General features: G+C 35.0%; 1 protein-coding gene across 1 annotated transcript; it reads right to left on the bottom strand.

Moving 5' to 3' along the window:
* Cpr49Ah (cuticular protein 49Ah) lies at positions 1-8842 on the bottom strand. Its single transcript, XM_011501777.1, has 4 exons — positions 8705-8842; positions 4593-4855; positions 2215-2476; positions 1-525 (listed from the first exon to the last, which is right to left on the bottom strand). The coding sequence occupies exons 1-4, from the start codon at positions 8714-8716 to the stop codon at positions 433-435; spliced, it is 630 nt and encodes a 209-aa protein (XP_011500079.1). The 5' UTR covers positions 8717-8842; the 3' UTR covers positions 1-432.
* Positions 8843-13738: the final 4896 nt, after the last annotated feature.

The following is a 13738-nucleotide window of genomic DNA, read 5'->3' as shown; positions in this document are numbered from 1 at the left end:
TAGGACAAAACAAAGTCGTCAAATTTGCTTTATCAAAATTTATTTATTGTTTTCTTAGTCTTAAACATGGCATCGTAATTGAACAATAAGCATTTGCCACAAACAAATTTTGTAAGAAAATATAATAAATATAGTCATTTCATATTTCCTATTATTTCGTATTATTAAAGTGAAAAGAAATTAAAATTTCACCCGAATAATCACTGACTACGCGCATTACATGAGATTATTATACAAATAACATACAGATATACATCATATAAAATGCATTACTATATAGTTGCTCAATCAGCGAATACATTTTCCGTTATTTATTCAATATAACTAGCTGACAATCTAAAGCTATGATAGTTCAGATGAGGAGAAGAAGATGATGGAGATATTCACTTTCGTTATTTGGACGATTGAATCAGTTGGTCGAGCGCCGGATAACTAAGGACGATATTTGCCGGAATCATCCCGCCTGTCGATTTGCTGATTCAAGGGCTGATTGCCCTTTTGGGCTGCTTCCCGGGCTGCTGCTTCCTAGTGATTAATACGTTATTAGTATCTTTGATAATGCCAACTGAATTACGTATAAGCGCATAAAAGGCACTTGGCACCTCGCCTTGCCATTAAACATAGCAATTGCAATATTTCTTAACAAGGCCACGACGTTCATAATTAAGAATAAAAATTACCTTGAAAGCTACACCTGTAACGACTTATTATTAATTGCGAGAAACTTAAGCTGTATAAAAACGGAAATGAATCTTTTATGCGGAGGGAAAGTCGAGACAAATACGCTTTAAATTATTCAGGTTAAACCTATAAATGCACATAAATGCGTATCAAGCTTGCCCAGACTGCCAAACCAGCTATTTATTTATATATAAATGTATCACCTGCATTATTTGACAAGTTTTATGCAGACTTTCATACTTTCCCTGCATTTAAAAAGTTAAATTTCCTTTTATATTAAGGGGAAATTACATATCTCACTATAAAGAAATATGTAACTTATGATTCAAGCTTAATTTTAATATTTAAAGGCCACAGATTAATCAAAATGTACGTAATTTTAACTTTTCATTTTTCTTTTAATTCTCATAATAATTACGTTTAAGTCTAAGTTCGTTTAAGATTTCTTGTTTTATTAAGTAATCGCGATTAATTAATAATTCGTTAAATTCCTTATTCTTTTCAAGACATAATAATTTAATTAAACACTTTAATTAAAAAATTTTATAAGAATATTAAAATGTAAAATTTTTGGTTTTTTTGTCGTTGCTGTTTTTCTTGCTTTTGTTTTGGTTTTGTTTTAACGTATTCATTTTATCGTTATATATATTTGAATAAGAATACAATAATAAGAAACATAACATTTAGACAGAAAATTTTATATGAAAATTGTCCGTTTAAGTGTAAAAACAAGCGAAAATAGAAATGTAATACAACATTTATATAATAAATTATGCATTTGACAAAATAGTCGAGTGAGCATTGAATAGAGAAATAGTAAAAATGTAAAATCATGGATATATTTATATTTTTATAAGGATAAAACTTTATAGAATAAAAATCCTATATTATAAGATGAAATAAGTTGTAAAAGTTATGCCAATCCAAGGATGAACATTATTTTCCAACAACGTCTAAATATTTTAAAAATAAAATAAAGTATATTATATATATATATATATATATATCGTATCGTGTATTAATATCAAACAAGTATAAAAACTTCAGTCAGGAAATATTATTTATCGCTTGCGCGTAATCGTGGACGATATCGAGGAAAAAGAAAAATTACATCCGTATCTAAAGATTTAAAAATTGCATAATGTTATTAAAAAGTTCATTCGAAAGTTTAATCCTGACCAATACATCAGAGGAGCAAGAGCCAATTAGTTCGCAGACTTACCACCAGATATCAGCGCTTGTACGTATTTCAAAGGACTTACTTGTCGGTAAAGAAATTTTTCATCGATTAATTCCGACAGTTTTATACGACAACTCTACGCTTACATTCTTGGCTTTTCCTTCAATGTCGACTGTCGTACTTACTCGCTTTCCAAGAGACACAGACCAAGAAAGTTCGTTGCTCCAAAGTCACACCAATCACCAGCACCTCTACTTTCGAGCAGGTCCGACAATGTCACGTTACCTCCGACGTCCTATTTCTGCCCTAATCGCCATAAACTTATTAAAATCCCCCCGATCGAGCGAGCGTACCTGCTGCTGCCGGATGCCCGCGTAGATGAGGTCCAGCCCCTTCTGGATCTCCTCGCTGACGGGAGGTGGCGTGGGAATGTGATCACCGGATGCGTGGAAGCCCGTTTCATCGGCTGTGTAGTGGATGGTGATGAGTTGACCCTCGGGGCTCGTGTAGGAATAGCTGCCTTGCTGGACGAGGGCCTCGCCCTGGTCCTCGCCTTCGCCCACCGTCTTTATGTATCCGCTCTCCTCGGCGATTATGTTGTTGCCCGTCTCATAACTGTAAGGCCAACGTATAAGGAGCTAAGAATTGAAGGACTTTGGAATCGAGATATCAACTGTAGTTGACATCGAGCCAACACTAAAATTTTGGCTCCTGCAATCATCACTTTCGGAGCAAAAGAAAAAGTAATTTATGTAACCAGCAGAGTGTGACCTGCACTCCTCGAGATTCTAATGATTAAATGAGCTAAATATTTGTTTTATTCCATCTGGTTTTGTTGGTTTGTCGATGTTAAAAATCGCTGGAGACTTTCAATCAGACCAAGTACAAGGCATTTGCCTCTATAGCTTTTATATAACAACTTTTAGTGCATTTTATGTTCAAGTGAAAATAATATTAAAAATGGACTTGTCTTGAATGAAGTCTATGAAGTTGCAGGGTTGAAGCTTATTTCAGAGATGAAGAAAAGAAGATGTACCGGGAATATTCACTCGATTACGAAACCATGTACTAATTTATTTAGAAAGTACGTCTCGTAATTATAATTTAATAAAAATGTATTTATACAGTAAGAGAAATTATGTGTATTAAGAAAAAAAAAAAAAATCATTATATAATCTATCGAGTATCATAATTTCATTTACACTGTATAATTAATATAAAAATTTCATTACACACACATTATAATATATATAATATATTAAACTTGGTGTACTTCAACGTTAAATTAATTATGTAATGCATTTTAATGAAAATTAATAGCTCATAAAGGCATTTTAACGCGCACAAATGTCGGATAACTTTTCTTAAAGGACAATAAAATATTTAATATGGAAATAAAATTAGGATTTTTTAATTACTTCATTTTACATAAAATAATAATGCATAATGTTAGAAAATGTCTATTACAATATTTATTTTCTTTTTAAATTCAGATGTATTAATTAATTCATAGGGTTTGAAATTTATGCTCTTTAAGTTAAACTAACAATACATGATTTTATGATAGATGTGCGATTTGTATTTGTGATTTTATTTGACAGTGGAAGACTCAAAGTTGATAGAAGATTGTGCCGGATAAGCGCGGGCGGGAATAAACGAATTATTCTCGTAAGAAAAAAGTTTTTCATTTAGGAAAGAAATAACCTCTTAAGTATTTAGCTTTGGAGCTCGGCTAATTGTGAAAGCTCGTTATTCACTTATTGAAAATATCTAATGAACATAAGCGACGTATGTATTAACATTTATGTAATACGCACGTAGCAATTTTAGGACGTAAATGCTTGCTGGATTGAGTAAAGGTGGATGAAAAAATCGGTTCACCGCCGCTACATCTCTCTCTCTCTCTCTCTCTCTCTCTCTCTCTCTCTCTCTCTGTCTTCTCTGTTTTTCTCCTATTCCAGCAGATAGAAAGGTGAAGAGTGATCGAGTGAGAGGGTGAGAGTATTAGAGTCAGAGAGAGAGAGAGAGAGAGAGAGAGAGAGAGAGAGAGAGAGAAATCGCGTTTCTCAAGCGTGACAGCCTCGAAGCCGTCAATTGGCCGTGGATATGAAGCGCGCGAGCGTAATTGCGTGTAGCGATCACTAATCAGTGGCTCGTTGATGAAGTACGCCGTTATGGGCATGTCGCAGCCTCGGCGAGCTCCGGTCCTTGAACTTTTCCGCGACTTTTGTCTCGCAGTTTGGTTTTTACGAATCGCTGTTTTCCGAGGAGCGAGGCGCACGGCCGCTTATGTAAGAGAGTAGGCGAGTTTGGCGCAGCGCGGACTTTGCGGCCGAGCGATACCTCTCGTCGTTTCTTTTTTCCCTTCTTTTTCTTATTACGCGTACGTTGCTCAACTCGTGCGCTCGATGTGGTGCGATGTGGTGCGATCTTTAGCGATCTTTTGCGATCTCTCGGCTTTCTCGTGCGCGGACCAGTCGACGCACGAACATTGTTATTATGTTGCGAAAGTGTCGTCGTTGGAAGCTCGTCTCGTAAGTTTCGTGAAATAATTTCGTATGTATGATTTTTAGCCGAATTGCGCGTCGCACTGAGATGTTTATAACGCAATGGTCCAAGAGCCATAGGTTCGAAAGTATGTTGTGGGAATGAACAATCTCGATTAAAGTATTATTAAGAGTGTACGGAGAAGATAATTGATGATTTTGAAAAGCTTAATGAAGATGTTCACCTGGTGCGGTAAGTTCCGTCGTGCTCTTGTTGCTTATTCCACTGGATGATGGGAATGGGAGTGGTAGTGGAGCGTCTGTCGATCGGACCTGAAGATTGTTCCTGATACTGATTACGCTGCTCCTGATATTGTCCATTATCCAAATTCTGGTTTTGTTGTTGTTGTTGTTGCTGCTGCTGCTGGAAGGCTTGGTTCGGGTTATGGAATGGTCGTCCTCGATGGGAATCCTGAGCCACCGCCAGGCCCAACATCACAGCCAATATCTATATCAGATTTTTATTTATTACCGTTCGTGGGTTGACATTAGTTGCTTCATTTACAATTCCCGGCGAAGTAGTAAAATATTTGACTTTTAATATTATTTGGATACACGTCGATTGAACTTCACCTTGAAGTCTTACGAATTTCATATATAGTACCTAACGAGTTTTACCTTAGACACTGATTAACCTAGTCATTCCGCTTTGCAAATTTCAGAACATTCGGATATTTATTCATGCATGCGTTTGCAGTTGCTAAGACCTTATTCGCCGAGCATTCATAATGTTAAATCATTTAGTAATAATAATCCATCGATTTCCGGTCCCCGAATTGATTGCATGTTTAGCTCAGAATTGTCGACGAGACTATATTTTCATGTATCTTTCTCTTAGACGATGGGAACTCATATTGACAATAAGAGCAGCTAATTAAAAAAAATAAATAAAATAAAATAAAAAATTATAAAAGAAACTTTAATGCATTTAATTAATCTTTTATATACAGTGAATGCTTAATAATAATGAATGGAAAGTCAGTTTTATATTATAAGGCAGCCAAACATTTTATATTCATAAGTTTTCTTAATTTATTAGCCTAATTCAATATGCTTGTATTGTAGTCGATAAATAAATATGCTAATTGATATTATTGATTCTTGTGTGGTTTCATAATTCTCTAAACACTGTTGCATTAATTTTGCCAATTCCCTTTTCATTATTTATGTCGACAGCTGCATAAATTTATTACGAAACGATAAAATATTGTAAATTGGCCATTAAATTATAATATCCTTCATCATCATCGTCGTCGTCGTCGTCATTATCATTATCATCGTCGTCGTCATCATTATCTTCTTCTTCTTCTTCATTTTAAAACAAAGCGAGAGTTAGAAAAATCGATGGAGAGAGCGAGAGCGAGAGAGAGAGAGAGAGAGAGAGAGAGAGAGAGAGAGAGAGAGAGGAGAAAAGTGTGGCATAAAAAGGCACGAGAGAAGCTGTAAATTATTCGTGAAAAAAATGGACCATAAGTTCCTTTTAAGAAATAATACGATTCTTATTAAAGATACGGATTAAGCGTCAGAAGGAGACATGGATCAACGATCAATGATCAGGAGCACCGACACTGGAGAGCAAATAAAAAGCGACGCTCTCGCCTCGCGTTGGTGAAGAAAGTGTTGGGGGGGGGGGGGATTCCATGACTGGGATGGTCGTTGCCCAGACGATGCACACGCCTCATCTTCGCTTTTTTCTCCTTCGTTGTCTTCCTGGCGCCCGATCCTCCGTATTCATCGTTGGATTTTCACTTTCGATGCGCTCGCGTCGTATTTCCCATTTCGCTTTCGAATCGCAGCGACGACTTTCTAAGAGGCCGTGAGATCGATCATCACCAAAGCCAATATCGATCCTTCTCCGCCGGCCGATGATGACGATGATGCGTAGGGTTACGAGAAAATGGCGTTACGTAACTCTTACGAAACTAGAGGAACCTGCTTCACCTTTACGCACTCCTTCAATTTTTTCTTTCTTTCTTTTCTTTGTAGATTGTTTTAGATGTTAATTGGCCCCTGGTATCCTGTATCATTGAGTAGGCCGTGGAAAGGCTGAGATTACGATAAAGATTTTATTGGCGGTTTCCAGCTACATATTACCTCCATTGCTCATTATTAGACTAATGTACAGTACGTAATCATTCGTATGCTGTAAGCGTATTTCGTGATTTTTACGTTTTCATGCAGCTCGATATTTATTACTAATAAGCTTTTACTTTATTCGCCTAAATTATTAATGCATAAATTTCGCTTTCCTATATAATGCAGATATAATATTATCGCTTGTATTATTCGTAGGACGTGAGAAGGAAATATTAAGGCTTCTGTATATCAGCCGATTAAACTTCAAAATTAAGCAGCTCCTTTTTCCATTAAAATTTCAAGTAATCGAGTATTTTTCTTTTCTCGTAAGTAGCCTCGGAACGTCGTAATTTTAAATCACATAATTTTAATACCATTTTTGCACACAAATTTCCTTGAACAGTCGAGAGACAAGCTTTAAGATAAAAAGTCGACAAAATCTTATATTGATTATCGTAACAAAATCACTCGTTATTAAAACTACGTAATTTTGTAATGATCGCTCTATCATCGAAACTCTAGAGCAAACTCTCTGTATATGTTAATAATTTAAAATCTTGTCTATACTGTTTGATTAAATTAAATTAAGATTAATATACAAAATAAGATTATCATTAATTAAAGTTAATGATAATTTTATAAGAATTAAAAAAATTATTTCGATAATATTCATAGAGAAAGAAAAAAACATCGTAAAGTTAATTAAAGATAATCATTGACAAGATTCGACAAAATGGGGCTTAAGATAATGAAAGCGATAATTTTACACAATTTACTTGCATAGCTGATATAAGCATAGTTGATTATAAAAAATACATTGAATACAAAATAGGAAAATCATTAAATCTTTGTATGTAATATATCAAGTAATGTATCGCACACAGAGCTGATCTCGGGTTTCGCACAATAATGATGACATCGAGGATAAATGGAGTAAAGGTTTGTTCAAGGATTATTCAAAGCTCGCTCAGAAAAAGTATCCTTTTTCAAAAATCCATCCATCTATCTATCTATCTGTCTTTCTCCTACAAATTTTTACGTACGCATATAACAATATGTATATTATAAATCATAACGATATATATATAAACATGTAAGACAAAGAAAAAACAATACAACCGACACCATAAAATATGGCGAAAAGTAATTAAAACATTTTTATCATTACAAACACTTGTATCGAATCTTAACTTTTGGATTTATCCACTTGACCGATAAAGCTCCCAATTTCCTCTCAATTAAAAGCCAATGTAAAATTTACGTACATATCGTGTAATTTACATAAATATCTACAGACTTCTCATTGATATTTCATACAAAAGATCACGAGTCATATATTGTCTTTTACTCGTCCAACTTAACAACCACCTTTCACGCAATATTACTCACAAAATAAAGGGAATTTATAATATACGTTTAAGAGAAAATAGCATAAAATTACTTGAGTAGTATAAGTAGCTCCAGTTCGCGACGCAACAAAGTCTCTCGACATTTCAATGGACATTGGAAATTATTTACTAATTCAGCGTCGCGATCCACGTCTGCGATTAACTCGTATCATCATTCACCATTGACGATCAATTTGTCGATAATTATCAGCCTGTCCAATACATTTTATAATGAATAATCCATACAATACTGGCACCATCACTCTCTCTCTATCTCTCTCTCTCTCTCTCTCTCTCTCTCATTCTCTCTCTCTCATTCTCTCTCTCTCTCTCTATCTATCTATCTATCTATCTATCTATCTCTCTGCCGGACCTCTTGGAGGACGCAATTATAACGGCGAAGTGGAAGGTTCTGCATTCCGTCGTTTAAATGAATTTTCACGTAATCCTGTCTCCAGCTTAGTCTCTATTTATCCGCTGCTCGTTCCGCGCGGTCGTTGCGTTGCCAATAGCCTCGGCGTTATCTCACGCGTCTCTAGACTTGCGACACGTCGATTGGGAATTAGAGGAGAGAAGGCGCGTGAATCGATTCACGCGCCTCATTTCTGGACGCTCCTACGGTGAAAGTGAAAAGCAAATACCGCGGCGGGTCGTTTAACTCATGACCCGTTAACCCGAGCACCGCCTTGTCGCGACCTCGTCGCCCGTCGGAGGAACGCCCGGGTCGGTCGCCCCTGGTAAAGCAAATTGTCCAAGGAGCAGGAGCAGGAGCAGGAGCAGGAGCAGGGGTGAAGGGGGGTTGGTACAGAGTCGAAATTGGTCGCTTAACTCACCGCAGTCCTCATCCTGGTGCTCGTGCCCGCGGTGCCGCTCCTCACCGCAATATCAGCGAACGTGGTGATGGGACTCTTCTCGTGGGAGGCTTAAGTCGCTGCGCCGATGCTCGCCTATCTATTGCGGAGAGGTGAGGAGAGGATCCCTTTATATAGCGGCTCTCACTTCGGCCCCTACTCGGCCATTCCTCAATTATGCAGGGATCCGCGTGCACGGAGCAAATGGTGGGGAGTGCGCAGCGAGCGCACGTGTGAATCTCGAATGGATGCGCTTCGTCTTGGCTGTTCGGTCATTTTTTTCGAGGCTTCCTTCTCGCCGCGCTCACTTTGTCGTTAATTTTTCTACATCGTTGGGTAACAAAGGGCCTGGCGCCGAGGATCTTTCGATCAGTCGTTCGCAATCTCGCTACACACGAATGAATTTCGGGATTTTTACAGCCGGGAAAGCTTCGCTGTCGCCCTCCGCGCCAATCGTCAACATAAGAGAAACCATGGAGCTTGTGGCGTGCTAAGCTAGTAAAGCGGGTAACTATATAAATATTGCCGCACTACGCCCCCCCCCCCGGAATTATACAGTATAATTACAAAATAATTACAGTAGATGAATAATATATAATAAGAATAGGAATATTATACAAGTGGCGAATTAATGTGATTGACGTACGTTCAAATATGAAAGTTAATTGGGTAAGTCGAGTGCGGGAGCTGGATACTTAGATGTATTGTACATACATGAACAATTATTGTCATTGTTTGATAGTTGTGCGCTACTTGGCCTTGTAAAGTATCCAAGTTACCGAAAAGTCATTGAAAGTAGTTTGAAAGTGGGTTTGAATTTTTAAGATTATACGTCAAGAAACAAGGTTGTTGAGATTGCTCAAGAGGATGAATAACCATTGTTACATCGTTTTTCTTTTTCTTTTTTCTAATTTTTCTTTTTTCTATTTCTTTTCTTTTGTTTTTTTTTCTTTTGCATATAATTCCATGCAATTGCACTGCAATTGGTGTAAAACCAGCGATTGTAGTAGAAAAATGAGACAAATAGCCATTAATTTCACCGACTGCGCTATCTATAAAAATATATATATCACGTATTATTACGAAATACCATGAATTTTTTATGTTGTTTAATATAATTACAATTTATAAATTAAATTATAATGCTAATAAAGCTGCTTTGAAATAAAGGCTTTGCTATATTATAGGCCGATCAATCATTGGGATAAAATGTCGACTTATTTAAGGCCGATAATTCTCCAATTTCCTAAAATTAATTATATTAATTTACTTTAACAGATTGTCAGCATTTAAATTCGCTTTCGGTCGATGCTATCGTGCGTTAAATATCAAACTTATGTAAGTTTATGCGAATACGCAATATATCACACGAAGTTCGGACTAGTTTAAATGATCATCGATCGACATGACATTTATATCGAAGAATCTCGAACAGTTGCATAAATCACTATCGCACTAATGCGATCCTTTAAAGAAAAAAGAAATAATTCCATTCCATTTATTGTTATATATTAACTATTTTTTTCTTCTTGCTTCTCTCTCTCTCTCTCTCTCTCTCTCTCTCTCTCTCTCTATGTCTCTTTTCTCTCTTGCTCTAATATATACTCCGTAAATTAAGCATCCCAACTCTGACTTTCTTAATATCTTTATACTACTAAGCTTGTAAGAAACCGTCATTTTTATATTCTCAGTAGATTTAAAAGCCTTTTTACGATATCAGAAAAATTCTTAAAATGAAAATATCGCTTGTTCATTGTTTAATATTATTGTTAATAATTTTAGTTTTACATACAATCTGCATAGATTTGATTTTGCAATGCCTGTTATTATTAGTTTTTCCTTCTTAATATGAAAGTGACAGTAATTGAGTAAGTAGAAGTTGCTTTTTATTATCTCTATGTGCTCAAGTCGTATGTAACTGTTTTTCTAATCAGTTAAACGATGACTAATGTCATTCTCCGTAATCATTAAAAGCTGAAACTTAGACAACTTATTTACGTATCTTACATACATACAATTTTTCGTTCGCAAATTAAGTGGCGCATGTTGCTCACTAATTTACAAATTAATAAAAAATTTAATTCTGGTTAATTTTTATGTACATATATATTCCGAGTAGCAACATGAATTTCAAAAATTTAATCTTGTTCCGACAATTGAAAATTTTCAATTATTTAATTAAAAAATGTACGATTATTTGGTTCTTTCTAGTGTTGCTAGTCAAAATTAATAAATCCAACGATTTACATGCCTTGACATAAATTCAATAGCTAAATCTTATAAATATTTAGATATACACGCCGTTGAAATTCATAATATCCTTGTCGAAAACGCAGATTTTCAGTCCATTAAATTAATTAATATTTCTTAATTACATCAATAAATGCATCCCAAATGATGTTGAAGGATTTCAATTGTTTTTCTCTTTTTAAATACTCCAGTATTTGATTGTAAGGATAAGATTTAGAAATAACTGAAAGCCCATAAATTTTTAATTCTTGTCTTTTCAATAACAAGTATTTTCGATTAAATTGCGCGAAATACAAATCTAATTTATTATTTGAAGAAGAAGAAAACATTTTGAATATCAAAATTATTTCCAATTAAATTTTATATAATCTCGTTACAAACGCCAATTTATAATTGACGTTTTTAAATACATATTTAATGAAACGCGATTAAAGGAAAATATTAATATCTTGATTTTCATTCCCTTCTCAAAGCATTAAATTATGTACAATCTATTGTTAATCCGATATAAATTTACTTAAATAAACATTGAAATTTTTGCTTATTCAACACAATATTTTATGATTTATGAAAATAATCCAATGTAAAGTTTACATTTATCTTGTATAACTTAAATCAACATATTATAATGTAGTGTTTGTTCTTCTGGGAGGGAATGAAAATTTGATTTCACGCTGCTACGTACAACGCAACTTCCGATCCTTCGTATAGTTTTGTAATCTCTAACATGAAACTGGCATAAAAATTAACTCTCATGTCTGTTTGCGTGAATGAGAAAATAACTGTATAATTGTATATGCGTAGAGAGCGTAAGAATATATTTATTTCTTTTACTAAAAGAAAGTCGTTGCCGTGAAGAGGCAAACGTCGTCGATTCAAGAATCAAGAGAAATTTCGACGCGAGTAAAAGGTGCGAAGATGACGTGAATAACTTCCTAGACGAAAATTCGACACTCGGACGTATTATTTCATCGGCGTTTCAACATCATTACATTGGCCTTTTTTATCTCATTTGCTCGACTCCTTCGCCCCGCATAACTTTCAAAGATTTGCAATTCATTAAGGCACGCGAGATTTATAAAAAGAACTGTTGAGCAATTGGAGCTGTTTTTGATTGTTCCCGATTAAGCGATTAATTCTCCAAGCTTGAGGCTAGAATAAATAATAGAGTCCCGTGAGTTATAAAATTTATGAATATCAAGAGCTTCAATTAAAATAAGGACATCGTTTACTCGACTCTATGAAATATGAAGAAACAATTATGCTCAGATAAAAATTGTAAATGTACTGTTTCATAGACACTAATGTATTATTACAAAAGACTGTCGTAAAGAAACAATTAAAATTGTGTAAGAATATTGTCATTTTATTAATGTACATCTGTTTAAATTCAATATAATTTCACTATTGTTGAAAATAAATATTATAATTGCGAATTAATCTGATTATTCTTGCTTTATTCGTGCAAAATAGTACGAGGATTTCAATAATCCATATGATGAGGAAAGGCAAAATTCCACTTCATTTACGTGGACGTTATTTTTAACGAAAGTATTGTAAAAAGTGTAAAGAGCTTTAATCATATACCTGCTGACATTAATCTAAAGGATTTTTCATCACGATTGACCGTCCTTTATATCTATAACATGGTGTAAAAGGATTGATAATGAGAATTAAATGTTAAATGAGCTTTGAATAATTTTTACATTCTCTTCACAAACATTGTCAATATTTCATTTAGTAATAAAAATTCAGTTGTATTCATAGAGACGAGAGAAAGAAATGTTTATATTCAGTTTATTTAATTATGGAGAAATAATATTAAGGGTTATTAAATTAAAAATCTTACGTACTTTATTAAATAAAACGGCAAGAAAGAGAGAGAGAGAGAGGGAGAGAGAGAGAGAGAGAGAGAGAGAGAGAGAGAAAAGAATATTTAAATGAATTATAAATGAAATTTATGTAAATAAATAATTGGAGGAATGATAAGTAACTTGAATTTGACTAGCGAAATTTTTTTTCTTTTCTAATTTAAATAATTGATTGTATTATGGTAAATAATATTTTTCATTGACTGCTCTATCAGAAACTGGTACGATTAGTGCGATGCTTACAACTTTCATTCCTATTTCATAATGCCAAGCCGAATGATATAAGTTTCACGCATGTAATTATGAAGATTCCCGTAGTCGTATTTACAAAATTACGCGGAAACAGCCTACGCAGTCAATTTATTGAAAAAAAAAAAAATAATCGTACTAAAACGAATAATGCCATTACTATAGTCAAGAATTTATTCCCGGTATTCTTTTATTAATAGATTTTAGTCACAATTTAATATTGAATGTTCCACGAATGACAAGAAACAAAAGTCACTGGACATTCTTCCTATATTCCACATGACCATTTTGGTAAGAGTTTTGCAATGGCTTGATTTGGTTATCGGGGGTTGTGGAGGTGGCAGAGGGTTGGGGAGCGAGGAGGCGAGGTGGCGAGGAGGCGAAGAGGCGAGGCGGCGAGGAGGCGAGGCGGCGAGGAGGCGAGGAGGCGTCGGGTAGGGAGTTTAATCCCGTATAATACATGGGTGGCTCGCATTTCGTCGTAGAATCGTTGAGCAAAGTTTAAAGTGAAAGTAAGACGTCGGGCTTCGCCCGAATTCCCTTGGGCACAACGTATTGTCGAATGTCGTTGGGCTTCGGCAAAATCTCCAATGCATTTAGTAAATATATGGAATTTCGGATACATGCTCCTCTGGAAATACTACTA

Source organism: Ceratosolen solmsi, unplaced genomic scaffold, assembly GCF_000503995.2.
Source record: "Ceratosolen solmsi marchali unplaced genomic scaffold, CerSol_1.0 scaffold23, whole genome shotgun sequence".
NCBI lineage: Eukaryota > Metazoa > Arthropoda > Insecta > Hymenoptera > Agaonidae > Ceratosolen > Ceratosolen solmsi.
This window is presented reverse-complemented; position numbering and strand designations above follow the sequence as displayed.